At 42.8% G+C, this 27,888-nt stretch overlaps 5 protein-coding genes across 7 annotated transcripts; 3 read left to right on the top strand and 2 right to left on the bottom strand.

Annotated features, from left to right (window-relative positions):
* The first annotated feature begins 85 nt into the window (after nucleotides 1-85).
* On the top strand, nucleotides 86-2,072 carry LOC108027432 (argininosuccinate synthase). Its single transcript, XM_017098879.3, has 3 exons — nucleotides 86-307; nucleotides 385-630; nucleotides 1,034-2,072. The coding sequence occupies exons 1-3, from the start codon at nucleotides 137-139 to the stop codon at nucleotides 1,874-1,876; spliced, it is 1,260 nt and encodes a 419-aa protein (XP_016954368.1). The 5' UTR covers nucleotides 86-136; the 3' UTR covers nucleotides 1,877-2,072.
* Nucleotides 2,073-3,561: 1,489 nt separating this feature from the next.
* Nucleotides 3,562-4,631, bottom strand: LOC108027114 (ectin). 3 transcript variants are annotated; one of them, XM_017098329.3, is made up of 5 exons: nucleotides 4,472-4,631; nucleotides 4,280-4,417; nucleotides 4,005-4,225; nucleotides 3,796-3,930; nucleotides 3,562-3,743 (listed from the first exon to the last, which is right to left on the bottom strand). In XM_017098329.3, the coding sequence occupies exons 1-5, from the start codon at nucleotides 4,517-4,519 to the stop codon at nucleotides 3,644-3,646; spliced, it is 642 nt and encodes a 213-aa protein (XP_016953818.1). In that variant the 5' UTR covers nucleotides 4,520-4,631; the 3' UTR covers nucleotides 3,562-3,643. The 3 variants fall into 3 exon arrangements, with proteins under 3 accessions (XP_016953818.1, XP_050744583.1, XP_043951435.1); XM_050888626.1 differs by having other exon boundaries at nucleotides 4,005-4,237; nucleotides 4,290-4,417; nucleotides 4,472-4,630; XM_044095500.2 differs by lacking the exon at nucleotides 4,472-4,631 and having other exon boundaries at nucleotides 4,280-4,435.
* Nucleotides 4,632-15,014: 10,383 nt separating this feature from the next.
* LOC108027083 (calaxin) lies at nucleotides 15,015-16,172 on the bottom strand. Its single transcript, XM_017098298.2, has 3 exons — nucleotides 15,708-16,172; nucleotides 15,303-15,410; nucleotides 15,015-15,254 (listed from the first exon to the last, which is right to left on the bottom strand). The coding sequence occupies exons 1-3, from the start codon at nucleotides 16,059-16,061 to the stop codon at nucleotides 15,054-15,056; spliced, it is 663 nt and encodes a 220-aa protein (XP_016953787.1). The 5' UTR covers nucleotides 16,062-16,172; the 3' UTR covers nucleotides 15,015-15,053.
* Nucleotides 16,173-16,950: 778 nt separating this feature from the next.
* LOC108027082 (calaxin) lies at nucleotides 16,951-17,890 on the top strand. The gene is made up of 3 exons (XM_017098296.3): nucleotides 16,951-17,438; nucleotides 17,497-17,607; nucleotides 17,666-17,890. Exons 1-3 carry the CDS (start codon nucleotides 17,079-17,081, stop codon nucleotides 17,867-17,869), a joined length of 675 nt encoding a protein of 224 aa, XP_016953785.1. The 5' UTR covers nucleotides 16,951-17,078; the 3' UTR covers nucleotides 17,870-17,890.
* Nucleotides 17,891-18,486: 596 nt separating this feature from the next.
* On the top strand, nucleotides 18,487-19,440 carry LOC108027106 (calaxin). The gene is made up of 3 exons (XM_017098324.3): nucleotides 18,487-18,999; nucleotides 19,059-19,166; nucleotides 19,225-19,440. The coding sequence occupies exons 1-3, from the start codon at nucleotides 18,640-18,642 to the stop codon at nucleotides 19,408-19,410; spliced, it is 654 nt and encodes a 217-aa protein (XP_016953813.1). The 5' UTR covers nucleotides 18,487-18,639; the 3' UTR covers nucleotides 19,411-19,440.
* Nucleotides 19,441-27,888: the final 8,448 nt, after the last annotated feature.

Here is a 27,888-nt window from a genome sequence, read left to right as displayed (position 1 = left end):
ATTCTAGAGAGAATCGCACGTGGACCGATAAGATTGTTTGATTAGGCGCAGATTATTCCAAGCTCAATGCGCCATAGAATCTCCGGTGTTCAGTATTTTCGTACTAGCGTTTCTGGCAGACGGACAGCAGTGAAATATGGGTGGAGAAACTGTAATTTTGGCCTACTCTGGTGGCCTGGACACTAGCTGCATCCTCAAGTGGTTGTTGGACAAGCAGTATGAGGTCATCTGCGTCCTAGCCGACGTTGGCCAGAAGGAAGACTTTGCCGCCGCCGAGAAGAAAGCCCTAAAGATTGGGGCAAAGAAGGTAAGCTGTGAATAAATATTTCACATGAACATCCATAGCCATTTTGAAATATTCGGTAATTTGACTGTGACTCCTAGGTGATCGTGGCTGATGTGAAGCAGTCTTTCGTAGAGGACTATATTTGGCCATCCATACAGATGGGCCTGGTCTATGAGGAGCGCTATCTGCTTGGGACTTCGCTGGCCCGGCCCTGCATCAGTGTTGCCCTGATGGAGGCGGCCCGCCAGAGCGGCGCTAAGTACCTGGCCCACGGAGCCACCGGAAAGGGAAACGACCAGGTGCGCTTCGAGCTGTGTGCCTACGCACTTAAACCGGACCTTAAGGTGCGTCAAAATATCACAGCGTTATTAGGCATACTGATAGGCGTTTCAGGGGCAGATTGGTGGGCTTATCAGATTGTTATACTTCCTCTTGGACCGTTTTATGTATTAAGCTATGAACGCTTGTTTTCTTGAGGTGATATATATATTTTAAAATTTCTTTGTAATTTAGAACATTTTTTTTTTAAGTTTCAATGTAGTGCATATTGGAGAACAAAAAAAATAAGAAGTAAGAAGGCCGAAGAATATATGTGCTTTTAACTTAAATCAGTTAAAAGTGCTTCGTGAATCCATTTAAGGAACCGAAAAACTAACCTAATATCTACAAGTCTTGAATGGGATAAAGTTTAATGACTGGACACTATTTACACATTTTTTATACCCAAAGGCTGCTTTATATTTTTAGATCATCGCTCCCTGGAGGGATGTGGAGTTCTGCCGCCAGTTCCAGGGTCGTCAGGAGCTCATTGCCTATGCGCAACAACACGGAATCGAAGTGAGTGCCAAGCCGGCTACTCCGTGGAGCACCGATGCCAACATCCTGCACATCAGCTACGAGTCCGGTATCCTCGAAGATCCCAACACAGTGGCTCCGGATAATCTCTACGAAATGACCGTGGATCCTTTGACCAAGGCGCCTCGCGATCCCGTTCGTCTGGTCATTCAGTTCGAACGCGGACTGCCCACCAGTGTGGAGGACTTGGCGAGCAGTCGGGTTTATACGAAACCCCTGGAGATGCTGGAGTTCCTCAACAAGCTGGGCGGATCTTACGGCATCGGTCGAATTGACATCGTTGAAAATCGTTATGTCGGCTTAAAGTCGCGCGGGGTATACGAAACGCCTGGAGGCACCATTCTATATGCTGCTCACCAGGACCTCGAGGTCTTTGCCTTGGACCGTGAAGTACTCCGCACCAAGCAAGTCCTGCGGAACCGCATGGCCGACTATGTGTACAACGGCTTCTGGTTCAGTCCGGAGGCGATTTATGCCCGGAAATGCATCGAGTTGGCCGAGCAGCGGGTCTCCGGAAAGGTGACCGTGGAACTGGCCCCTGGATATTGCCGCGCCGTTGCCCGAAAGGCGGCAGACGATGTCGGAGCCCTTTACAACGAACAGCTCGTGTCCATGGACGTCCATGGTGGCTATGTGCCACAGGATGCAGGTGGCTTTATAGCCATCAATGCTGTCAGGATTAGGGAACATGTCCGAGCGTTCGGCGCTTACGAAGTGCCAAGACATGGCAAATAAACAACGCTCTAACATGCGACTATATATATATATTTTTTTAAATTAACTTCGATTTGTTTCTGTTATTAATGCTAATCGAAAATATATTGAGTTGTTTAAAATTTTGTTATTTTGTAAGTCTATTTTTTTTTTCATTCATTCGCTTATATTACATCTAAAAAGTGTAAGTGAGTGGCAAATAAAATGTAACGATCAACTGGTTTACTGAAATTAATTTAAAATTAAAGCTTAAACATAACAAGGGTTTTAAACGGTAAAATTAGTTGAATACGGAAATATTTGGAGTTACTGTACTGCAAAAAGTATGATAAGTATTTTTACTACTGACAGAACCTCTGAAAGTAATAAGCTTTAGTCGTGTGTCGACATAGGATAAGATAGATGGGGATGTGCAAGCAGAAAAGATTGTAAAGGTAATGTGTGCGTTTGTTGACAGTTCATCAACGCTCAGTCAGTCTAAGAATATTTCGGGCTTAACTTGGGAATATAAAACAAGGAAGAGCGCAAGTACACGTTACTCGGCTGGAGAAAGCAAGAGACAATAGAGATATAAGGAGAAAAACAACATTTTTTTCTAGCATAAAACTGTAGGCGCTATGGATTGTGGGCGTGGCACTCCGCTGAACTTGCGATGCGCAGGAATCTGCGTGCCAAGTTCCACTTCTCAGGCTTTGTATTTTCCGAAATTTTAGTGTTCATAAGGACAGACGTACATGGCAGGATCGGATCGGCTTGTGGTCCTGATCAAGAACATATGTATACACTTGGTGTTTTTTAACCCCCTACGCTTCAAAATAACATTTTTTTAATAGTTCTGAATTTCGAATTTATTTTATCAAAATCAGACGAAGATATCATATAGATATCAAAGGATAGATCGGAAAATTGGTGGGAAAATATGATAAATTTATATCTGTGTTGCTTTTCATCATTGATGGGGAATAATATGAACAAAATTATTATTTCTTGAAATATTATCTATTTCTATTACGAGTATAATTTCTTATATTTTCTTAGAATTATGAATAATATTTAATAAAAATCGGACGACTTAAACATATAACTGTCAAAGAAAATATTGAAATAATTATTTAATAAATTTAAATTTAAAATGGTTGATTATTTCTTATCACGGAAGGGTATACAAGATTCGACTTGACGAAGTTAACTTCCTTTCTTGGGTTCATTATTTTTTGCACAGAGAGAAAATTGACGTTCACAAGAATGGGAACATGTAATGTTCTTAAAAATAGAATCGAAACATAAAAAATAAAGATTAAGTAACGCTTTACGTAGAGCCTTTTTTCGGAATTCCCGCAGTCCTAAGTAGCCCAGATATTTGAGCATAAGTAGCCCAGATATTGAGTTTCCAAAAAAATTGATGATACAGGCAGAGCTTTGTGGTTTTTGAAAAGCAAATGATAGGTCAAACTTTAATTATATATATATATTTTTAATTTGTATCACAAAATGCTCCTAAATTAAGACAAAACAGAACTTGAAACTTGAATGGGACGAAATCAACTCATTTCATAGTTCCTACCATTTCGTTCTTGAATTAAGAACATTCAGCTTTAAAAAAAAACATTTGTACTTACGCGGTTTCAAAAAACGAATGTGCTTAATTCTAGTGCATTGCACTCTGTTTTTTTCTCCCAGCGTTTTGGTAAAGAAAACCGAGGTGGTAAGATTAGTTTGAGAAACAAAGTTCTGGAATTTATTTTACACCAAATATTTATTATGTCCAGTTGGAGTTCTAGCGCAATGTCAGTACAAGTAAATACTATTGAGTAACTTCGCTGTTGATAGAACAAAAAGGCTCGACCACAAAATTACGTATCGATTATCCTGACGTTTGGCACAACCTCTGAAAGAAAATGTAAATTAATAATTTTCCAAATTGTGTATATAAACAATACCCCTTATCCCTGTGCTTATGCTTGTGCTTATGCTTCTTTTTCTTTGTTTTCTTTCTAGGAGGAACGTTGTCCGTGTATAATCCTGCCACATTTCCAGGTGGAGTATATCTGACAACGAAAACGCCTTGGAAAGTACTGCAAGTAAAAACAATTTTTTTTAAAAAATATAGATTGTTCTTATGAATTTCTTCTGATATTTAGGCGCTTACTTTATGTTAGCGTCGCCGTAGCCCATAAACTGCGAGGAGCTCCAAATCAGTGCAGTAAACTCTTTTGCTCTGGGGTCCAATTTGTTAAATTTTCTTCCCATATACCAATTACGGACACACCGTGACAGTGCTCCCGCACTAATCTCATATTTGCAGATGTTTTCTGAGTATTCTTTGTTAGTGGGGTCCGAATACGTAAAATTTACCGACTTGGCTAGTTTCTGCGAAATATCCTTTTAGGCAAATAGGGTAGGAATGGCACACTAGAACCATACCGAAGCATACTTTTGGCATCCTTCGCTGAGAGCCATATCCAAAGCCAAGGGTTGCGATCCGTGGAGCTCCCTCTTCTTGTTTGATTCTCTCAGAACTATCCGGGCATTGTCCATGTTCATGGCATGTATCGGGCTGACCTGGAACGGATTATGAGCTCCGGAACTGAAACACACTACAGTTTTATACAATACCTCGCTCGCCGCCAAAAACATAAATATTAAAATTTTTATGAAAAACATACCTACAAATTTGGTGAGTCCCTTTGAGACTCGTTATGAAAAATGTGGATATCTAATAGCTAAACATTTTTGAGTGGCTTGAAAGGTGTTTCAGTGCTCACTTGTTGTAGGTTGTAAGTTTTCTCGAAAACAAAAAGGATATGTACAGATTCTTTAGGGTATAAAGTTCAATTTTAAAATAAACTTTTTAGAGATTTGAGTATAATGCATTCCTACCTAGCCAAATGTTTCGCCCACATGCACTTCCGGATGGCAGTTGGATGTGTAGTTTTTGCATTGCAATCAATTCGAGTGTTTGTTTAATAAATCTCCTGCCCGAGTGCGACGGCGGGGACACTTGTAAGGGCAGTCGAATACACAATTAATGAAATTCTAGCATATAAATAAATATACATATATCATGCCCAGTGTTCGGCAGAGCTGGGGCCAGAGTAAACAGAAGAGCCAACACAACTGCTCCATGTTGGATTCCCAATTGCATTAATCTTATTTCCGGAGTGGCCCAGGTCCGGCGAAAGATGAGCAAAACAAAAGATGCTTCTGTGTGTACACACCCGCACATAAATGCAAAAACTAATATTATTACAACAAATAAATAGAGACGCTCGGCAAGTCCGACAGCAGCAGAACGTCGGCTGGGATTGTATTTCAGACTGGCTGGAACTCATATGTCCGTCTGCATCTGTGCCTTCGTGTGTAGGCAAACATCTATCTATCGACGTGAATTGATGACGGGGGCGAGTGTGGGCTGGCCCCGAAGACACTTCCGAGCTAGGGGAATCACGGCTAGTCACAGTAAGCCAAGTGGTGAAAACTTTCTGCTCGACGAGAATCTCCCAAAGGACCATGTACTTCAATATTTTGTTAGGTTCTTAGAGCTGAACTTCCTTTCTCTGGTGGAAAAAATGCAACCCAAAAAAAAACCTATCGCTTGTCATTATAATAACAACTTTTTTACATAGGTATATTACCTATATTCCCAATAAGAGGTTTAGGTACTACAACTTTTGGCAAATTTAAACAATCTGGAACACACTTTCGTTGAGATTGCGGAGTTTGCTGACCAATTATTTAAGTTAAGTTACTAGCAAGCATGCTCTAGAAGGCATACCTTCCATACCATATATGTACATATATATGGTTTCGGTATATTTAAGACATTAATAGAAGTTTGACTTTGCTAATTAGTTCGAAATTTAGATGAGCTCAGCCCGAAATGCCTTGCCGTTGGTCAATTTGGTCGCATCGCTGGTACATATCGTATAGGAACACAATCGAGGGCCTCGAAACCGCGGCACTGGACCAACTTAACTGAACTCGACTCGGGGCTGGGGAGCCCTTCCATCCATTGGTGCATCCAGGAATCTATCCATCCATCAGCGGCAGGGCCAATGTTGCTTTTGTTGGTTGCGTCGGTTGCTGGTGGCACACGATCAGAATCAGACAGCGTTGACGTTTCAACTTTGTGCTAAACTAGGCGAATGGCAAAAAGGGCTTTGCCCGAATATGGGCGAACGCAACCCCCCATAAATGCTGAAAAAGTTAAGCTCTCGGTTTTTGCGGGATTATTTGCCAGCGTTCAAAGGATGTCGTTAGTCCTTTGCGATTCGCAGGCGCAACTTTTGCGAAAGCCCGCTCTCTCTTTCTGGTTTTTGTGGCCCCTCTGTGTGTGTCGCCTTTTTGCTGTCCTGTTTATTGAAGTTGATAAATTGAATCAAAGGTTAACTTTGCGAAAAGTGTGAAGTATGATTAACAAGAAAGCGGGAAAAGCGGCTTAAAGCGTGCATTTAAATGGCTGCTAATTTGCCCAGTTACCCGATGATATCCTTGCCTCGCAAATTGATTTAGACGAACAGTAAACAAAACTCGAAAGAGCAGCCCCGAATTCCCCAGATTCATTCCACAGGATGATAAAATACAAGTTCTTGTAATTGCAAGCAAAAACACCCTCTGTCTCTTTCCCTGGAGCTGTCTGAAAGCTGTCGGAGCTGGCAACAACAGCCAGAAATTTATGGCCAACTGGAACTGGAACCAGGAGCAGGAAGCCAGGGGCTAGGAGCTGCGAGTCGGGATCTGGCACGCCCAATACACTTCAGCAAACATAAATTTATTTATGAGCATGTGTTCGCTTCCGCGCCCACTCCGCAGGGAAGGAGGAGGGTGCCTCCGCCCCAGCTCACAAATTGTTCGGGGGTGAATTTTAATTATTCCTCATTGTTTTGATAGCAACGCATGCAGCCCCTTCTCTTCAGTCCGGCAATCGTCAGCCATAGGGAACCGAAAGGTCCTTAACTGTGAGCTAAGGCTCTTGGTTCTTGACACTGGAGGACCAGTCAATTTTAGGAGCTGTTTAAAAATCATCTGTAAGTCTTCTTTTTGGATTATGAAAATCATTGTAGATAACAATAATTGTGATAATAAAAAGCAATATTAAATAATATCTCTCTTACTTAACTGTTGCTGTTTAGGAATATTTATCCTAAAGAAAAAAAAAACAATATTTATAATTTCGAAAGTAAAATGATGTATTCTCCATCAATAATGTATTCATGTTTAATTAACATTAAATTCAAAGAACCACAAGGTATTGCTTATACAGTGTAGCGAAAACGTTTTATTTGTCTAATAAACTTAGTTTAAAAATGGATACACTTTTTTATACGAGTACTCTAATCAGAGACCATTATTTGTAGGTAGATCCCTTTGCTGCGGAGCTCTCATCTGCTTTATTGTGTTCAGGAATGCGTCTCGATGTCCCATTCACCATCCGAGCGAAAGTCTTGACCTCTTTCGAGCGCTTTGATTTTAATTATCACGCAGTTGGATTCGCCAGCTGCGCTGTCTCCGTGACTCCTGGCCTCTGTCTCTTGACTCCTGACATCCGACTTCCGATTTCCGACGCCCTGCCCGGACTTTCGTCCTGCTCCTTCGCGGCGCCAAAACTATGAGGCAAAAGGAATTTTAATATTGAAATTTGTTTGCGCGGCTTTGTTGTAGTTGCAGTTGCTGGCCCTGCCGCTGGTTGCATTCTAGTTTCGTAATTAAGTGCAGACAGAAGTGGAAATCAGGTCACTCATACGCCCCATTGGCCGCCGGTGTGACGCGGCGTTGTCCGTGAGAAAACTTAATTTTTCAAATGAATTTTCCCGCTTGCAGCAGCGGCGCACTGGCCTTTTAAATTATTACACTTGGCAGCGAGGAGAGAAGAGCGTTTTTGTTTTTTCCCGCTTCCAAGTCGGCAGCAGCTGCAGGCAATGCTGAAGGGCCAGAGATCTGGGGACAAGCGAAACTAATTAATTTGTGAACATCCCAGGTGGACCTAAGGATTCGTTTATTTTTTTCTGCTGCTGCGGATGATATTGTTTTCGGCCCCCTTTTACGTAAATATGCAAATCGCAGCGCGCAAACTTTTTCCGTGCAATTGAAATTGAGTTTTAAAGTTTCGAAATCCATTTTAATGCATTTCGCTCCACCCTTTTCCGCGCATGCAGTTCGCGAAAGCGGGCGAAAGCCGTGGAGCACAAGGTAACTACAAAATTCCAGATACAATTTTCCAACAGAATGTTACCCTGCCAACGCGGCACGTGGAACGTGGCCAGATTATGCTGTATTATCACCTGTAAATCCTTATTGGCAATCAAAACTTTGCCAGCAGCGCTGCCCCCTGTCCACCTCCAGCCCCACCCACTTCCCCCGCCCCAGCCGGCAGCTTTTCCTATTTTCGTTAGTATTTGTATTTGCTACTTTCAATGGATTTCGTGAAATCTGCAAAATCTGTGCATGCAGGCGAAGTTTTAATTTTATTGGAAAACTTGTTGAGTTTTTCGGTTCGGCATATTTTTATATTCCCTGATAAAAAGTACGGGGGAGCACAAACATCTCTAAAATCATAAGCGTTAAATTAGCAACACCGATCAAACAAATCGATTTTGATAAGATCGATTCCTTGTTAAAAAGATATATGTTAAAAATATGAGTATTAATAAGACGGACAGGATAAAAATTTATTGTATATATATATATATATATATTATATATTTATATATATATACTGCCAATTTATTAATACATGCATTAGAACATGCTGAAAAACAAATGCTAAGATGTTTCATATATTTTTTTCTTTGTATAAGTAAAATTTTTAAATAATATAATAATGTTAAGCAAAGTTAACTTAAATTATTAAATTACGAAATAAATATTATCCAAGTTCGACTTTAGGCTGAACGTATTTTTAGCCAACCCATTTTTCCAGATGGCCCATAAAAGCCTCAAAAGTTCGAATTCGCCGGCTGTTCTGCAGTTGATGTCCCAAAGCAATTACGTGCGCATTATGCCGCTGACAGTGTGGATTTGAGAGGCGGTTAAGTGCCGCCTCGAATTATTTTGGCAAGGCCTTAGTCGAACATCGCGTAACCGTTTTGAAGGCTGCAAAGCCCCCATTCGATGTGTGGAAAATCGCACCTTGGCCCTCACCTACCAGCTAATCACACAGCTGACGGGGATGGGGCTACAGGAGGGGGCGGGAAGGGGCGAGGATGACAGGATGGCAACCGCATCACACGGCACCGCAGCATATTTCCGTCACCGATTGCCTGCCGATTGCAACGATGGGTTGCCAGTTGCCTGGTTGCATTGCCATTAAACTGCAAATCCGCAGTCGAGCAATTCTCGCATGTAATGCTGATGTCGACATTTTACTGCTGTAGCTGCCGCTGCTGCAAGTGGCATTGCTGCTGCTACTGCTGCTGCTGCTGATGCGGGCTCGTGTTTTGCCACAACAGCGCGCCAGTGCCAGGGCAGCGACACCTTCTGTGGCAACAAGGAAGCCGGAGCAGACATCTCACCCCACGTCAGTCCATTGGCGCCCGGTTGCCCCATGTGCATCCCCATTCCCAGCCCCATCGCCCTGGAAACTGCAGCACTTAAGCATTGCTGTTGCTCCTGCTGCTGTTGCTGCTGCGATCGGCAGCTGCTGCTGTTGTGGATTTTTACATCGCCCTGCCAAGGGGCCAGCGGCAGGAAGCAGAGGACTAAGGACTCAGGACGGCGGGTGAAGGGTGAAGGGCAACTGCAGTAGCAGCAACGGCCATAAAATCCTTTGCAATCAGTTGCATGCAACAAACACTTTGGTTCATGTTCCCACAGCTCCGGCTTTTGGGCACTGAGCAAAATGACTATGGGATAAGATCATAAATAAACCAATAAATCCCAACGTTTACATGAAAATAGATTTTTTATTCAGAAAAGTAAGCATAAAGTATATTTATTAAATAGCACCTGGCTAAATTTAAAGACATACTTTCAATATAGCTTATCAAAAAACCAAACTAAACATTTTTGTGATGACATTAAAAAAGAGTTAGGCCTTGAAGCATACGAATCAATTAAAAATATTTGAAAATATTTAAGTGCTCCTTGAGTTTCATTACTATTTAAGGGTTTTCTCCTTGACTTATTTCATTCCTGTTCCGTTACCTATTCAGTTTTTTCCCCAGTGCATCTGAGGCAAAACTCACTGGAGCTTCTTCATTGCGAGGGAATCGAACCCGGGCCCAGCACACACTTGGACCCGTAGAAGAGGCCACATTTACGTTTGTCTATTTGGGATTTCTTATCGTGGCTGCTGGGAAGGACACAAGCACACACAGAAGTACAAAACAATTTCCTAATGCCGAGAATTGGCTTTTGTGCAATTTACAGTTCTCGGGTACTTAGAAATAATTTGAAATCTGAAGTGTTGCTGCGTTTCCGATAACTCCGAAATGCGAAATGAATGGCCACACATGAGGAGATGGGATACTAAAAGATATTACCATGTTGAAATGGTACAACAAAATTGTATTTGTTGCAGCGAGCAGTGCCGTCCTGTGGAAGCTTGAGGCTTCAGTCGCCTAAACGCCACTTACTCCCATGATTTTGCATTTTGAATTAGCCTCTGAGGTGAAGTTTCAATCGAATGGTATTGAATGTCTAAAACGAATGGACTGTTAGGCGGTTGACTATTGATTAGGAACATTGTAGAGATCAATCAAATGGATTGATGTTCCTGGTCAAGTATTCTAAACTCCCCGCAATCTTATATACGTGATTTTTATAGAACACGGTGCGTTAGCAATAACACCATCTGGCTTAGTTTTTAATACCAAGAAACTCAACTCAAGTAAGCCTTCAGTTCACTAGTTTCTGGCACAACAAATTGCTTTTTTTTTTAATTTTAAAATTCCATTTAATAACAAAACTAATTAAACTAAATCGGCTTTTAATGCTGGCTATTCAAGGCAGAGATTTGTGTGTGACCCACGGCTAGAATTGAAAGTTGAGCTGGGCTGCCATTGGAGAGATTAAATTCACATGACATTTCATTCCCCACGTGGATTTGCCTGCGTAACGCAGTCGAGGACTCAACTCCGGGCTAACAACTGTCGGGTGTCCTGTTGTCCCAGTGTCCTAGTGTCCTGGCGACGTGTGTAGCTGTCGCACGAAACCATCGAACGGAAAACAGAAAGCCATCAGCCTGATTTGAACCCCAAAGAGAACGGTGTGTACGACAAACATTCGGATATGGTATAAAAATCCGCTCGACAACAAAAAACGAGTGAGACACCAGCGCGGGCAAACTTTTTGAATATTTAGCAAAATGTCAGTGCACAAAAGAGAAGTAGAACAACTAACCGAATCCGAACACGGATCTCAAAAAATAAATGCCATGCAATGTGGAGCACTGAAATGGCCGCGGGGCCAGGGTTTGGACTTTATCCCTGCCGGGGTCTGCGGGAAATGTGGAAATATTTTGGCACTGTCACAACATCCGGCATGCCACATGCACTTCACCATCGGCAGCCAACCGGAGTCGGTTGGTGGCTTAAGCCTTGGGAGATTCCTGGGGAAGGTGGGGAATCCCTCCAAGGAACTACTTTAAAGCGCCACAATTAACCGCTGGTGAAACGAATTGTTCGCGGGCAATTATTATTTGACAAGCATTTTAATGATTCCAGCCACTTAGGGGCGTAATTAGAGCATCTTTGGCGGCAGACAACGAGCATGGAAGAAGCGCTTCGAATCACTTGCAGTGGCAATTATAATTTCAATTTTACGTTTTTCAAGTACGAGTTTTCCGCAGCCAAAGTCGGTCTGCAGCTTTTCCTGCTGCCGGCAAACCCTGCACTTTCCTTCTTAGCCCTCTCTGTGGCACTCCCAATTGTCTGACTTTTGTTTATGCCAGTTGTGTGCTCCGAAGTGCTTAGTTTTAATTCCGTTCCGAAGACAACGAAAACGAAACACTGTATAGACAGCTGCGGGAAAAATAATAAAAGTGGTCTACCTCCAGAAACAAACAGTCTTTGAAAAGTCAGGTTGCTAAATATAATAGCTTTCTAGATAACAGCCTAAAAGTAAGAGTTTTAAAAAAACAATACATAAAAAATGGTTTTTATACCTTCGGTTAAAGTTATATATTTAAAGAAATATATATTGTTTTGACGAAAACTGTACATATGCAGTCCCAGTTTGAGTTCAGTGCAGCACAGTCATTTGTGGAAGTTGGTCATACTTAATTGGAGCTTGTGTTGCTCCAAATGAGTTTTTCCTCTTCAGTGCCACGTGAGAGATTATGGCGAGTATTTGTGCAATACACAATTCAGCATAACAATGGAGCAGCACTTTCTTAAAGACTCACCGCTCTATCATTAGCACAAAGACCAGGATAATCAAACGACTTCACGTGCCTGAAATGGATTCCGTTTCCGATTTCCTTTCCCGCCCAAAAACCGATTTGATTTGATTTCTGCTTGCCGCCGTGTCAAACGTGTTGGGATCCCATCCCGCATTCACCCCCAACACATTGGAAAACATTTACATTTGCTCCGATTCGTGCTCGTTAACAAAAGATACATATGTATCTCGTAGATATTTGGCTTTTGTGCTCCGTGCGCGCAATGTGCTCGGAGTTTTTCTTATTCCCTGCTGCTTGGTTGGATTTAAATGCCGAATTTTCAATGCAGCACACATCAGCCCGAGCACCAAGGACATGTGCTCACCTGTATATCTGTTTCTATCCCTGTATCTCCCGAGTGCGAGGGTGTAATCACTTGTACTTAATATGCAGATGATGACAATGTGACAATCAAACCGATCCACGTCGCCACGCACTCCTGCCTCGCCATTCCGGTGACTCACCCCACATCGCCTGATGTTATGCGAATCGGATTATTATTATCATTGTTATCGTTATCGTAAAAAGCAAAGGCAGAATGCGCATTTTCCTTCCTTTGAAGGCGCAGATTTGCCCGAGGCATAAACCCATTAGATACCTCCTCTGTCGGCACTTTGAATCCTAAAAAGGCAATTTGTTTGCATTATGATTTTTATCTTTCTGCTCGAATGGTTTGTTTTCATTTCGAATTGCTAATGCAGAGTAAAATATAAGGCTTAGTTTGGGAATTTCGGACGGAGAGAAGGAACTTCCTATGTTCTGATTTGACAATAAATATGTTACAATTGATTCCAAGAAGCGTGAAGTGTAAGATATTTAATTTTGAGATCTCCTTATTGTCCTTAATTGGATCGCACCCAGTACTCACCTGAACTCCATTAATCGATTTATAGGAATGCTGTGTCCGGAATTTCATGCCGCAAATAAAAAGCATAAATTGATGCCTTAATAGCGGCGGTTAATCATATTTGCATCCGCCGGAGCATTCTGGTGGTAAAAAGTCGCTCTTTTTTTGGCGCCTCCTCCGCTCACTCGTGGCGGTCATTTCATTTGGAAAATTCACATTTTCATCTGGCATGTGTTAATGCACTGGGCGTCGGCGGGTGGAATGCAGCTGAGTTTGTGGTACAACTTCATAAAAATGCCAGCCGGTTGCACTGCAAGATTTACTGCAGGCAGGGAAAAAATGAGAGGGGAAACCAAACCGTTGCCAGTCAAAAGTTTGGCTGCGATAAATGGACTGACGAACGCGAAAGGATAACAGCAGGATACATCGTTCTGGAATACAAATGTGGGGAGCATGTTTGTTTTTACCCAATTTGTTGCTGCCCTTTTGCGTTTTTGCTCTGCGGCATTGTTTTTCGCGAGAACACACTCCAGGCACAAGACCGATGGAAAAGCTGAGCAGGGACGGTGTGGTACTCGACATTTTCACTGAAATGCAACAGGAGGCCGCGTGTTAATGCTGAAAAAAGGACAACAACCCAAAGACCCTTTTGCAGCAAAGTGGCAAAGTCGTGACGAACTCTGAACTCCGACGAACAAAAAGTAAAATAACTGAAAACGGAGTGGGGCCGCTGCCAGCTGGATGTCGCGGTCACTTTTCATGCTTTCTGCTGAGCCTTTTCAGATCCCTTTTTCATTATCCCGACCGGGCTTGTACGGGATTTTCTGGGGCGGGCCAGCAACAAATGTCTGGGGTGAAAGTCACGCGCTGAATTTAATGCCCAGCCAATGCCCCGAAAACGAGGCGTGTCAATGACTCTGGGTCACCAAATTGTTGTTCCAGGCAATCCGATTTCTGGCATCTCGCTGATTGCCCCACACAAGTTGATGGCCAACTTTCAGTTCTGCGCTTTCGATTTCGATGTTACCCATACGCACCGTCGCACGCACGCCAATTGACGGATGGATAGAAATCTGAGGCGGTCCCAATGCCAAGGCAAGGCAGCCGCAGAGCAAAACTTTCCGAGTGTCTCGCGGTGGGAATGTTCTTAAACATTTCGCCCAACTGTCTGAGAGCTGCCACAAAATTCCAGTCGACAAGAAGTGTTTCTGCGAAAAACAAGGCCTTGGGTATCACGTTCCCAACGTCGTTTTACTGAATAATTTACCTATCCATTGGCCTTAGTCGATGCAACGTACCTTATCTTGTGATTTTTCAAACATTTAAAATTAAAAACAATTTAATATTTATTAGCAGTTTCGAATTGTATTGGACGTTAAAGGATTTTAATTTAGGGAGTCTTTTAAAGTATGTCAGGACCTCGTAACTTTTGTGTATTTCCTACAAAGGGAAACATTTGTTTCATGTAAAACTACCATTTAACCAAGCAACGTATGAAATCCGTTCCCTTTCATCTGCTACCTCCATAGACATAATTTTTGGGAAACTTAATTAGAATTTTGCTGGGTCTGCGAGTTTCCCTTGTTTCGCCTCCGGAGCCCGCATATGTTGCGCAAATTTAATTGCTATACAAAGCCGCAAAATAGACAAACAAAAGTTCCCGCACCGCCTACACAGCATTGAAAAGCATTCGGAAGGAGTTGAACATGAACACAAGACTCAGATTTGGGCGAAAACAAAAAATAGAATAAAACAGAGGGGCCCGCAGTGGCATTCGCAGTCTGCCGAGCCAATTTCAACTTTTCCCGGTGTGTACTTAATGGAAAATGACTTTATTGTGAGCCGGCTTGCAAGCCTCTAAGCGCCAATTTTCAACACTTGCGCTATTCTGTGGAATCTCTCTCAGCAGGTTGTGAATGTATAAAATTATGCAAAACACAACGATTTTTTGTCCACAAAGTACAGCGTATCTTTTAATATTCATCTTCTGGCGGGAACATTGACTCAATGTTATGGCAGTATGCCACCAACGATCTGTCCTTGTCATCGGGAAATATTTTTCCTAAGAACTCGAGCAGTCCAGGCTGATTTTGGACAATCTCGGCATACTCCTCGAAGGCTATAACTCCGTCCTTGTCCGTGTCGAATTTGGCGAACAAGAATTCACACATGTCCTGGAAAATGTCTTTAGTTAGGGCGTATTTTTTCGTATTAAAACTTACGGCTCGGAGCTCGTTAACTTCGTCATCGTCATCGCCATAGAAGAATTTTTCGATGGCCAAGCCGACCACCTCGCGATTTAGAACCACCGTACCAGCACTTGTGTAAACCTATAGTTGAATGCGAATTTATTAGATGGCAGATTCCTCACTAAATCATAGTACAAACATTGTAACATTAACTTCTCGTTATTAAAAAAGGGGTAGCAGCACTAAAAATTAATTCCAGAATAAAATTATAGATATAGAAAGTTTAAAAATAATAATAAATAAATTCTAATCTATGAACATTAACTAGAAAAAGAAGAAATTTATGAAAACTAGAAATCCTTCTATGCCAGGCACACAGAAAAATAATCAAACCCCTAAAACAGTTAAGAACCCCCAATTATCCCAGACAATTCCCACCTCAAATGCAAACTTCATTCGCTCCTGCAGGCTTCCGGTGAAGAACACGCAGAACAGTCGCATCCAGGCTTCCGGAGAAACGGAGCGACCGTCCTGCGTGATGTTCATCAGAACGCGGTCGATGATGGTTGTGTCGAAGATCCCAAAGCTGACGAGGAACAGGTTGTAGAGCTGGTTGGTGGACATCGTGCGGGACCCGTTGTTGAGGGCGTACTTGTAAAACACGATCAGCAGGCTGACCACCTCGTTGGAGGAGAAGTCCGTGGAGGCGGTGAAACTCTTGATCAGGCTGTTGTATATCGTTAGGAACTTGGTGTTGGCCATGTCGTCCAGGGTGAGGTCGATGCGATTCATTGTGGCTTGGTTGTCTTTTTTAACGAACAATAACGTTGTTTTTGGTATTTTTTATATTTTTACTCAGTGTTGTTCAGTGGGTAGTATGCTTTGGGTGTGTGATGAAAATGATTAACGTGTGGGGACCCGGCCTACTTAAAGTGTGTGGGTTATGCAAGACAAATCGCAAATAGATTGGGTAAGTCGGAGCAGCAGCCCGAAGACTCGCAGGGAATGTAACGAGCGCAATTTAAAAGCAATAAAACAACGCCGCGACATAAAAAATACATCAGGCACGCTACATGGACTACATCTGTCCCCCATTCGAATAAATATTTGAAGCAAGCCCGGCCGAAACACACAAAGGCTGAGCCAAAAGCCGAAAGCTGTGCGCATGAGAAACGCGAATATAATAATCCAAACAAAAGCGCTGAGATGGGTGTAAAGCCTTCCATGTGGAAATTCGGCGGAAATGGCTGTGTAGCCATTTTGTTTGGGGTAACAAATGTTCGGGATCTCCCCCTTTGTTGTGTAATTGTGTGCCCCCACACACCCTCACACATGCCACGCCCGGGAAAATACCGAAGAAATGAGGAGGCGGCTGAACCGCTCGACACGGCATAATAACAATAAAATAAGAGGGAAGAGCCCTGCAAAAAAGAGGAAGGCGGCCGGGATTCACGCTCCTTAATGCCTCCAAAGTTGACATCGCAAAGTGTTGGCGGATTTACAGGAGAGTTGGGCTGGATTTGGGTATAGAGTTTTGATTGATACATTCTTAGCACGGTGTTTGGAAGAGTCTTACGGCATAAATTTGTTGAGCAAGACAAATTGTGCGGAAAAAGAATTGCAAACATTTTAATTCCCATAAAAGGCAACCTTAGTGTTTTCCATTTCAATTAAAGCAGGCCAAGGGTACATATGCCATTGAACTTTAACAGACAAAACCACAAAAACATTAGGACACGTCGAGCGTAAACCAACATATTAAAACCGAAGATTACCAGAAAGTCATCTATAGATAGAAATACCTGAACCATGGAAAATCTAGACTCCACAATCAACAGCACCGAGAACAGTCGCTTCTCCGCACTTTATGGAGGGCTGATCAAGGAGATAGCTGCCAACTCGAAAATGTCGACTGTGGACATCACCTGTTTGCTGTGCGTCTACTACAAGTTCGTCAAGTTCAACGGACCGGGAGCCAAGCAGATGAAGAAGCACCAGTTCTACCAGATCTACCTGGTGCTCTTCAACGTGGCCAATGTCCAGGTCATCGAGCGCAGCCTCCTGGCCATCACGAAGGACACGAAGTTCGTCAGTCCCCAGGCCTGGGTCGATCTCTTCGAGCTTTACACAACGGAGGACCTTGAGAGGCGCATGCGTTTCGCCTTCGAAGTGAGTGTTATTGTTAGGGACTATTTCAAAAACTTCAATAAGTTGTATTATTTTTGAGGTATATGACACCAAAAACACCGGAGTTATCGATCGTGAGCAGGTGGGCGTGGCGTGCGAAAAATTCTTTATTGAAGGCGACGACGAGGACGAACTCATTGAACTGCGGGCGGTGAGCTTTTAAGGATGCGATTTTCATTTGCCATGTTACTAAAACCCCCTTCGCTCAGGACATGACCGAGTTTATCATGAAGAAGTTTGACGTGGACAAGGATGGTGTCATTTCCTTTGAGGACTACTCCTCAGTTGTCTCCCAGCAGCCCGTTTTGGTTGAGTTCTTGGGTTGGCTATTTCCGTCGAACGAAGAAAAGAATCTCATGGCTCATGTTATTAACATGGACTCTATGCTTAAATATTCTAACCCCGAATTGTAATAAACTGGTTTTTCTTAAAAAGCTTTCTGGATCATTTTTATATCCATATTTCCACAGAATTAATGTGTGTGTAACAGGAGAAGGGCTTAAGTTGGATTACTGTCCAAGTCGATCTAGATGAAATAAACTGGCGCTGCAAACCAATTTCAGTTCCAGATGGTCTTAGGGAGGTGTCACTGTCCATTTTGGGCATAACCATAGTTTCTGAATTTAAATTTAAGGTAAACCGATAGGTACAAGTCTTCTTTTTATAATTTTTAAGATGTTGGCATTCAGACGAACAAGGCCAGATCAACTTCGCTAGTAGCTCTGATCAAAAATTTATATACTTTTCAACAAACACAATATCAGCTTTACTCTGCTACAAATATAAAAACTATATTTTTGCTTGGCCGAAAGTCCTAGCAACTACGTGCGATACCTCCCGGTTCATTAAGTTTTAAACTTTCGGCTACAGTGTACAAAAATTAAGTATTTTAGCTAGTAAGTTGCACACTTAATTACTTTAAAGTTTTAGTAGTATTTCAAATTCAGTTATTACTAAATGAAGTATTAAGTACTTTACATTTTGTAATATTTGTTTTGCTTAAATAGGAGGCCATTGAAAAAGTTGTCATTCATAATAAAGATAAAAACAAATGAACTAGGGTCAAAAGTACAAAAATCTCAAACAAGAAACACATAAAAACATTAAAACAAACGAAATTTACAGACAAAAAAAGCGCAAAACGGGAAATAAAAATATTATCACTTAAATCGAGAATTCGGTCATGGAAAATCTAGACGCCACCATAGATAACATGGAGAACAGCCGATTTGCGGCCCTTTACGGGAGTTTGATTAAGGAGTTGGCCGCAACTTCCGAGATGTCTCAGACTGACATCACCTGTTTGCTTGTCGTTTATTACAAGTTCTCTAAGGCCAATGGGCCCCAGTGTAAGAAGATGACCAAGAAGCAGTTCTACCAGATCTTCTTGGTGCTGTTTAACGTGGCCAACGTCCAGGTAATAGAGCGCACTCTGCTGGCCATCACAAAGGACACAAAGTACGTGAGTCCCCAGGCTTGGATCCATCTCTTCGATCTCTACACAACCAAGGACATCCATGTGCGCATGAAATTCGCCTTCGAGGTCAGTATAGGGGGTCTTACCTACATTTGCATAGGTACCACCTTCAACATTTTTTATAGGTCTATGACACAAAGGGAACTGGGGTTATTGATCGAGAGCAAGTTGGTACAGCCTGTGAAAAATTCTTTTACGGTGAAGACGAAGACGAGCTTAACGAACTTAAGGCGGTGAGCACTCCTTGAAACTCATATGCGATTAAACTTACTGAAATATTTGTTATTTAAGGACATGACTGAGTTTCTCATGAAGAAGTTTGACCTGGACAAAGACGGCGTAATTTCATATGAGGACTACTCCACTGTCGTCGAACAGCAGCCAATTTTAGTCGAGTTCTTGGGCTGGTTATTTCCGTCGAAGGAAGACCAGGATCTCATGGCCCATTGCATTAACCTTCAAATGAACCAAAATTAAGCATTATATTAAAAATAACTTAACTTATTATTTGATTTCTTTTTACTTACAATTTTTCATTCTTGAAATTGCAAAGTGAGGGAAGGTATAATTTTGATAGAAAAAAAACTAAGTCTTCATAATGTGGGCATTGGCACATAATTTCTTTTCAAACGATCTTCGAACATTATTCTATATCAGGGTCCCTGTGTCTCCCTTTCTATAGACATAAAATAAGTAATTTCAAATTATTAATGGCTATGATTACTGTATTATTGACTTATGAAATATTCATGTAAAATGCGTGGTTTTCGACCGGCAGCAAGCGACTTTAAGGATGAATAAAGGCCATAACGCATGCTCTGGTTAGAAGTGGCCTAAGCTCACCTTTGCTGCGGGCATTTGTGGTCGACTAGGGTGCTCGACCTGATTCACGGCATCCCATAATTATATGATTCGCCGCAGCCGCACATTCCTATGTGGATCGGACTCAGTTCCAGGTCGGAAGTGGGAAGTCGGTTAAGTAGCTCATTAACTTCAATACGTTTGATTACGTTACGTACGGTTTTGTGCGGCGTTCAAGCCAAACAATTTGAGAATTGTGTGTGGCGGCCCTCTCGATTCCCCGCGCCACCGCACCTGTTAATTTGCCCGATTCAATTGGCATTTGCAAGTATTTGGGACATGGCTAAGCCACTGAATGCTCACGTATTTGCCATGATTTGGCATTTATGCAGTGGCATTATGTGATGCGAATTGATTTACATTAATTGCTGCCAGCGGGCGGCTTATTTTCCATCCATTTACTCTCCCACCAAAACCCAAAAGTCTGCTCCCGACATCGACTTAAAGTTTCAAGTTTTAGTTTAATTTAAACCACGAAGGCGGGTTAACTCGATCGACTCGGCTGGCTGCAGCTGACAACTTCCAGACTCGAAACCCCATATCAACGGTCTAAGCCAGCATGTGGCCCAAGGACTTCAGTTGGCCAGAACTCGCTGGCAGAGTTGGCCTTTTGTTGAACCGTCAGCCCGCCGTCGGGCGTCGGCCAACATGTTTGAGTCTCGCTGGCATCAACATTAATTATCCCTGATAGTAATCATGCAATTTGTACGTGAGCCGGAGCCGAGCTAGCGCTCCTCGGGCCATCGCATCCATGCTGCGGTCTTTATTGTGGCATTAACAGCAGCATCCGCATGGCCTGCAGCCCCGGCAGCATCATTATGCTCATTATTGTCGTCAAAGGCGTGCAGGGCGTTCTGCCGGAGGCCCAGAGCACCGGAGAGCCGCAGAACTGAGCTCCGGAGACCAGCCCCGCCGGAGAAACGGGAATCGAGGCCCGGGCACGGCGGCCTGGAGATCCGGGGACAATGCGCGTTTGATGAATTGCATTAGGACATGTATGTAATTATAATCAATTAACTCAGGCGGTCGTGTGGTGCCCAGCAATTTACTCTGCAATTTAAAGGACAGATGAGCAATGGAGTGGACGCAGTGCGGAGCTTTTGAGTCGCATACCTATGCTGTTAAAGATCTTTCATCATTTATTTGTAAGGGTTTCTTGAGTCATTATCTATGGGATTACCATTAAATAATTAGTATAAATAGGATAACGCCTAGTTATTTTTTACATTTAACTTGCCCTTTAACTATGGTACTTTTAAATAGGGTTTTGTTTAGATTGTTGAAACCACGATCTTTGTTTTGTAAATATTCCAACCCCGCAACTCCAATGAATCTACATTTACTAATACGTTAATATATATATATATCTATTCTTATCTAACAAAATATAAACAGTGCGTTTGGGTTATACACTTCATATATGAATATATATACTTAAATGACTTAACACTTTAACCCAACTGCAGTTACCTAAACTCAGCATTAAACTCTGGTCCACTCGCAAGAGCTACAAGTCCCTAATTGCATCTCCCACGAAATCCAACCGCAGTCCATTGACAATCTTCGGCGATGGCGACAAGTGACTTTTGGGCTATCAATGGCCAAGCCGAGTTGGCAAAGCAAACAGACCATTTAGCTCAGTGGACAATGCAAACTTTGAAGCCAAACGGGGCGGAAAAGTCGACCCGCTGCAATTTTCGATTAAAATTCCAGTTTGCAATTCAATTAAACACTAATTAAAAGACATTTTTCCGCCAAGCGTTCCCTTTGACAACTTGCCTCACTCACAGCCAATCTCTCCCGGAGAAATTCTCGTTTTTGTCTCGGGGTTCCCGGGGCTCTCGGGGTTTTCCCTGGGGATCTCGGGGCTGTCAAAGCGGCGGCGGAAGTTAGGCCACCCACTCGGGATAAGGGGAGTCGACAAATGCGCACAAACTGTGATAAATGAAGGCGAATCGAGGGGCCACTAGGTGCAGGACTCGGGACGCAGGACGAGGGCGGTCCTGGCATAATGAATGCCATAGAGGAGCCGGGAAGATAAAACACAAGGAGAACGAGCCGAAGCGAAGGGCCGGAGACAGGAGGCCAAGGAATCAAAGCCAAGTATTTTTTGTTGCATTTCTGCACCGGCTTTTGGCTTTGACTCTCTGTGGGACAGTGTAAGCGAGTGAGTTAATTTCTGGCCAACTCAAAAGCTTCATGGAATTTGAGTTCGTTAAAGTAAATTTCATCTCCGCCCCTTATTCGCCCTGTGACCCCTTCCTCTTCTCCTTCCGGGTGGCAACTACTTTGTGGCAAATTGGGAAGGGAAACACAAACAAACCCGGTTAAAAGGCAAAAGCGTTTGTCAATTGTATCCCAAGATGGAGGTACAAAAAAGTGTGTGCTTGCACTCTGTTTTTTAGGCAAAACTTCATTAAGTTGGGAGCACTTCACTTCTAAAGGTAAAATGAAAAAGTTCGTATTTAATTTAAATATAACATATGTTATCTTAGAAGTAATACTTCTTTAAATGTTCATCTTCTTATTTTTACAACCTGAATATTCACCAAACCCTGAAACCCTTTTACCTGACTGCCAATGAAGCAAACGCATTGTTACACGAACTGTCTTCCCCGTGGCTCCAAGCTAAAATCAGTACATTCAATCTCCTAATTATCAGTTTCATTGAGTAACCGGCACAACTTCGGAGAATCAATTACCAGAGCTCAGAACTTTGGCTAATTACCCGCAATTTCGTGGCGAATTTTGCAATGCGATACAAAAATGTCGGAGCAACTTAGGGCGGCTAAGTAGACCCACCAGCTGAGTGCAGCTGAAAGTCGGGAGCCGTCAAAGGCGGAGGACTTTTGAGAGCTTTCCATTATCCGCTTGGCTGTGCTCGTCAAAGCTCGGAGCGGATGAGCTGGCGGATGCATCCTGGCAGGATGGCGCGGGTGGGGGAGGCGACTTCGTGGGCGGACCTTCTTGTCCTGACCAGAAATATTGGATGGCAATTTGTCGGAAACTGCTTAATTGCAACGCAGCTCAATTTTGCAACCCTTGGCCCTTTTTCCCGGTTTTGTGGATCCCGACATTGGCGGCTAAGTTGCATATCATTATGATAAAACTTCAAATTGTGGGCGGATGTTGTGTTCACAGCATGACCAGCACATTTTTACGGTCCCGACTCGACCTTCAGCCCCCAAAGTTTCCTTTTTTCCTGGCACTTGAAATTGCTGTTTTATACGCGCCGGCTCGCAGCGCACAGAGTCCGGCTAATGCCATAATCCGATTTGGGATTGAAAATTCATAGAATTTTCATAAAAAAGGGAGCAAACAATGGAAAAAGTGAAAACAAAAAGAATCTCATACATACCAATAATTGCCAGGACGTGGTCGGCAACGGAACATAAAAAATAAAGCTTCGTATGCGGACGTGATCCTCGGCGGAAAAATGCGGAAGTGGGTCCACATAAATTGTGAACTAATTACAATTTCAGTGTCCGGCGCATTTCCACGCACACGCCCACATCTGCACAATCAATGCGAAAACTATAACAATTACAAATACAAAAGGAATGCAAGGACGCATAAAAAACATGTAAGGGCAGACAAGAGGATCTGGTGATATTTTGGAGAACTAATTTTGGCCTACCCTTACTTAAAAACTGACAACTTTTAAAAAATATTTCTAGATATTTTCAATTGAGTGATGATGATAAATGAGGTGCAAGGATTTGAACTTGCATCATAATTCAATACTTTATGCTGTTCTACTTGTATAGTCTCTAAAAGTTATTTGATACAGGTAACCCAAAATCATTCCTCATTTATTTAGAAGACGTTATGCTAGCCCTAAGTATAATTGTCGATTAAGTAAAAGTCTATTTTGAAATTTTTGTTTGTTACAGTTAATATTTGCTTAAGCTCAAAAACACTGTTTTCCTTTTTCTATTTTTTAAAAATTAAACATTTTAAAGGCATTTGTTAAAAACATCTTCTTTCAAATGTAAACCACTTGTTTTTTCCAATCTGTTAGCCCCTTGCCTAGTGTATATCAAACAAAGGGCAACACGAAACAGATTACAGTTTTTGGGGAGTGCGCTTAATGGCCGGGACTTGGTCCACGAACCACATTTCGGAAGGGGTGGAAGTCCCGGGCTTCTGTGTGTGCATTTGGGCTTTGGCTTTCTGCTGTTAAACCCATTTGGTGGGCCGAATGCCGTCTGCTCGACCACAGTGAAAACTCATTAATTTATTCTTCGTTTCGTTTGTTGAACTTAAAATAACAGCGTTAATCCGCTTAGCGCTGCCATTCAACTAAAAACAACGCCGAGAACAACAGCTGGAGAAGGCTTCTCGTCTGGCTCATCACTTTGTGAACTGCAAATAATTTATAAATTACTAAATATTAGTGGAAAATACTTATTGGAGAGTATATTATCTAATTTTTGTTTCTAAATTTACTTTAAGTAAGTACTTTCCGGTAGCCTTTTTATAGACTTTTTTTATGTTGATCTTATTCAAGAATTTTAAACTGGTGAATAGGAGTTTTTGTATTTAAAATTTTTTGAAGTGCCTTGTTCTCTGCCTATATGGCTCTCTCTTTCGCCGACAGTGCTCCCGTCTCTTTCGCCGCCTGTGCTTCTGCACTCTGCGGACTGCGGTTTGCACTGACAATGACGACGACGATGACGACGACGATGACAGTGACAATGTCGCGCCGCCTACAAACAAAATGAATTAAGGAAACCGCAATGACATAGTTACAGTGGCAAACACCCGCACACACAGTAGGAGGACTCATCCATAAATGTGTGTGTGAGCCAGCTCGCAAGTTTTAAGCCGACTTCAAGTTGTTGCCAAACTCCGGGACAAGAAGTCAAGTAGTGACCGAAAGCCAATGGAGGAAGCACTTCGCTGTGGACTCAACTTGCAAATGCCAGTAAAACTTTAATCCTCCGAAAATAAATTTCCGGAAATCCGTTACCTTCCTCAATATTGATGCGGTGTGTACCCAGGACCACAAACTATTGAGCTGGGGGCCCGTGTTTGGGTTTTGTTTTTATGCAGAGCCATAAACAAATCTGCTAGCCCCACCCAAGCAGCTCTATTTATACATAGATATGGCTATATATCCGGGCATCATCTTTGTTCTGGGTCTGGCCGACAACTCAATGCGCATAATTTCATGTTTTCCCTCTTTACTGGGGGCTCGGGGCCCCAAGACAATCGAAATTCGATAATATTCGACTTGCAAAAACAAAAAAGGAAGCGATGGGGCTGTAACCAAAGACAGTGCCGCAGGACACACAAATGGGTCAGCAAAAGGAGCAAGTCGGGTGCCAGAGCGAAAACCCATCAAAATAAACTACAGCTTAGCTTTGAAATTTGATGACAGAGGGGCAAGAGCGGAGCCTGGAGGTTGGGAACAGAGAGTATAAAAAACAATGAAAGTGCCCCGAATGCATGCTAAATAGAGAATTTACGTAAATGGATTTCTAGGCATTTTCGCATTTTGGCCTGGGAATTGAATATAAACTTTGTCTGTCTGTGGCAGTGTCCTTTTTCTGTCTGTCGCAGAGCAGACCGACATGTGTGTGGTTGTGCGGTGCGGGTGTGTGCGTGCGGTGTACCAACATTAATAGGCCAAGTTTAGGCAAAGATTTGGTTTTATTATGTGCAAATTTATGAAAGCCTGTGGGCCAGGACCCCAGCGTTTTAATCGTTGCTCCTCGTTGAAGACCCGGGCATTTACGTACTTATGTACGTACCAGGCTCAGTCCTCTGCCCTCCGCTCCAGCCGCTTTGCCAGCCGTTGGGCTGTGGTGAAGGAATAATTGGATATCCTTGTTACTTATTTACAGTCCTTCTGCTCCGCACTGCACTGCCACTTCCGCCCCGCCCGACACTCCGACTCGGACTGGGATTCTTGGATTTGGTCTCGGACTTGCAGCTCGAGGGCTGCGACTGACGTTGACGTTTGTTAGCTTTTCAAAATGCTTTAAGTAAGTTTAATGGCTTCCCTAAGCTGTCCCGAAAGTGCTGCAAAGTATCCTTGGCAATGGGGCAAGCTGGGCCTTCAGAGAGGGAAGAATCGTAAATGTTTCACTAAATGGGGGTTTTATATTCCGAGCAAGGCAGCTATTACATACGCTATATTTTGCTTTTCTCGCCAGGGGCATTAATCTATTGGGTGGGATTTGATTTCATTTAAGATATATTATATATAACTAGGGTATAAACAAATTCAAGGACAGCATTTATTTACATAAATCCTAAAAAGGCAGTCTATGTTTTAATTTATGGATCCAGAAAAAGATCAGTGAAAAGATACCTGCCCAAGCGTGCTCTGCTGATATTGCAAGTTATATAATAGTTTTTGTCTTTTCAAAGTCAAAGGTATAGTTAAAAATCATATATACCAGAAATCAACTGGCGCTTTTTGAAGTTTCTATCTCCTCTAGATGCCCTTACTATTTTCCCCACACCTTTTCCGTGGCAAACATCTGCTGACTTTATTTATTATCCTGTGCCATGCTCTGGGTCAATGATACGTGCCTCGGGTAGTGTGTCTTCCAATGCACTGTAAAATTCAGTTGATTGCTTCCCATGTTTGTATCCGCCGTTCCCCACTCTCTCCACACCCGCTGGAGAAATCCGGCAGGACGACAAACAAAGACGGCAATTCCAGCTATTTTTTCACCAACTCACTTTGCTTCCGTGTTTAGCTGTTCTCAGCTTCCGCTGTTGTTTCACTCGGCTCCTGGGAATGGAGAGGTCCCGTGTCCCTTTTTCCGATGCGCTTTTCCAGCCCGCAGGATGAGGACGTGGCGAAGACGAGGTCGTCGAGCAGGGGCGACAATCTCAAATGGGAATTAGCGCGGTCTGTAATAAGGATCGCCGACGCAATCGCCCAGCGCACAATCATTGGCCTGTGTAAACCTGCACTTAGCGTGGTCACCGCTCCTCCTGCACTGCCAGTCCTACGAGTCCGTCGGGTCCTCAGAGTCCTGCATCCTGCGGATACGCGGCTGTGCATCCCAGCTGGGCGCAAATGGTGGCACGCTTTGTGCGGCTTCCGCCTCGCCGGCTAATACCCAAATGGATGTTTAGTGTAAGTCGGCCCGTCCCGCCCTCCGTTTTTCCAGGGTAATTGCATCACTAAGGGGTGTACCAGTGCGGTGCGTATCAAAGAAGAGCGTTAAATGCATTCCAGGGTCCTTAGTGGAGTAATGGTTATATGATGCACGACATAAAATGCGTTCAATTAAAGGCGAAGCAATATATGAATTAGTGTATATACGTTCTTAATGCTTATTTTGTTGTGGTAAATATTTTGAGAATTATCACACCATTGCTAGATTGATGAGTTCAAATAAGGCAGGGTCTTCTGTGAAACATTCATAGTTTATTTTTAAAGAAGCTCTACTACAGGTTTTAAAAAAAATCGATCCTCCGATAAAATAAACTCGACTATAAGTTCAGAGTAGCTGAAACTTTTGAATTACCAATAGAAGAGTTCTGGTTGAAAGTTGTGATAATAATTATACTTTTTAAAATATATTCTCTTTATCCAAATAATTTAACCCTGGTCTTTGGTCCTCCAGACTACAAAAATCAAGTAGAAATGACTAGTTTTTGGTGATATATATATATATCAGGTATCCCCTGGTCGATCCGCTTCGCTTTAACCTTCTTAGGTGTCCCCTTTCGGCGTCCCCAGTCGCCAGTCTCCATTGTTCGAGGCTTTGGCCGCATCCTCTTTATGTTTTGCTTAAATTCTCTTTCGCTCCCTGTCGCTTGCTTTTGTTTCTGTGGCGGCTTTGGGTCCAGTCTTGGATCCTTCGTAATTACGTCGCTTGTTATTGTTGACAAAGTCGCCATCGCCGTCCATATTATCATCCCCAGCACCACCGCCATCGAGTCCCTCCTTCACAGAGTTCGAGTCCCAACTCGAGTCGCACATTGTTGCTTATTTCTGCTTAAAACTTAATGACACTTTTAGTTAATTATCGCGGTGGATTTGCAAAATTAAGCGATTTGGGCATAATTACAAGGGATTATGTGGCCAGATTTTTTCCAGTACTCCTTTTGAGTCCTCGACCACTG

The sequence above is a fragment of the Drosophila biarmipes genome, chromosome 3R, assembly GCF_025231255.1.
Source record: "Drosophila biarmipes strain raj3 chromosome 3R, RU_DBia_V1.1, whole genome shotgun sequence".
Classification (NCBI taxonomy): Eukaryota; Metazoa; Arthropoda; class Insecta; order Diptera; family Drosophilidae; genus Drosophila; species Drosophila biarmipes.
This window is presented reverse-complemented; position numbering and strand designations above follow the sequence as displayed.

Bases quoted from the DNA above. Each gene is read 5' to 3' on its own strand.
- LOC108027082 (XM_017098296.3), top strand. From the start codon at position 17,079: ATGGAAAATCTAGACTCCACAATCAACAGCACCGAGAACAGTCGCTTC. The intron at 17,439-17,496 runs GTGAGTGTTATT...ATTATTTTTGAG, and splicing joins GCATGCGTTTCGCCTTCGAA to GTATATGACACCAAAAACAC. The intron at 17,608-17,665 runs GTGAGCTTTTAA...CCCTTCGCTCAG, and splicing joins AACTCATTGAACTGCGGGCG to GACATGACCGAGTTTATCAT.
- LOC108027106 (XM_017098324.3), top strand. From the start codon at position 18,640: ATGGAAAATCTAGACGCCACCATAGATAACATGGAGAACAGCCGATTT. The intron at 19,000-19,058 runs GTCAGTATAGGG...CATTTTTTATAG, and splicing joins GCATGAAATTCGCCTTCGAG to GTCTATGACACAAAGGGAAC. The intron at 19,167-19,224 runs GTGAGCACTCCT...TTGTTATTTAAG, and splicing joins AGCTTAACGAACTTAAGGCG to GACATGACTGAGTTTCTCAT.
- LOC108027432 (XM_017098879.3), top strand. From the start codon at position 137: ATGGGTGGAGAAACTGTAATTTTGGCCTACTCTGGTGGCCTGGACACT. The intron at 308-384 runs GTAAGCTGTGAA...TGTGACTCCTAG, and splicing joins TAAAGATTGGGGCAAAGAAG to GTGATCGTGGCTGATGTGAA. The intron at 631-1,033 runs GTGCGTCAAAAT...TTATATTTTTAG, and splicing joins CACTTAAACCGGACCTTAAG to ATCATCGCTCCCTGGAGGGA.
- LOC108027114 (XM_017098329.3), bottom strand. From the start codon at position 4,519: ATGTTTTTCATAAAAATTTTAATATTTATGTTTTTGGCGGCGAGCGAG. The intron at 4,418-4,471 runs GTATTGTATAAA...AATCCGTTCCAG, and splicing joins TGTTTTTGGCGGCGAGCGAG to GTCAGCCCGATACATGCCAT. The intron at 3,744-3,795 runs GTATTGTTTATA...ATTTTCTTTCAG, and splicing joins CATAAGCACAGGGATAAGGG to AGGTTGTGCCAAACGTCAGG.
- LOC108027083 (XM_017098298.2), bottom strand. From the start codon at position 16,061: ATGAATCGCATCGACCTCACCCTGGACGACATGGCCAACACCAAGTTC. The intron at 15,411-15,707 runs GTGGGAATTGTC...ATTCAACTATAG, and splicing joins GAATGAAGTTTGCATTTGAG to GTTTACACAAGTGCTGGTAC. The intron at 15,255-15,302 runs GTAAGTTTTAAT...GACATTTTCCAG, and splicing joins AAGTTAACGAGCTCCGAGCC to GACATGTGTGAATTCTTGTT.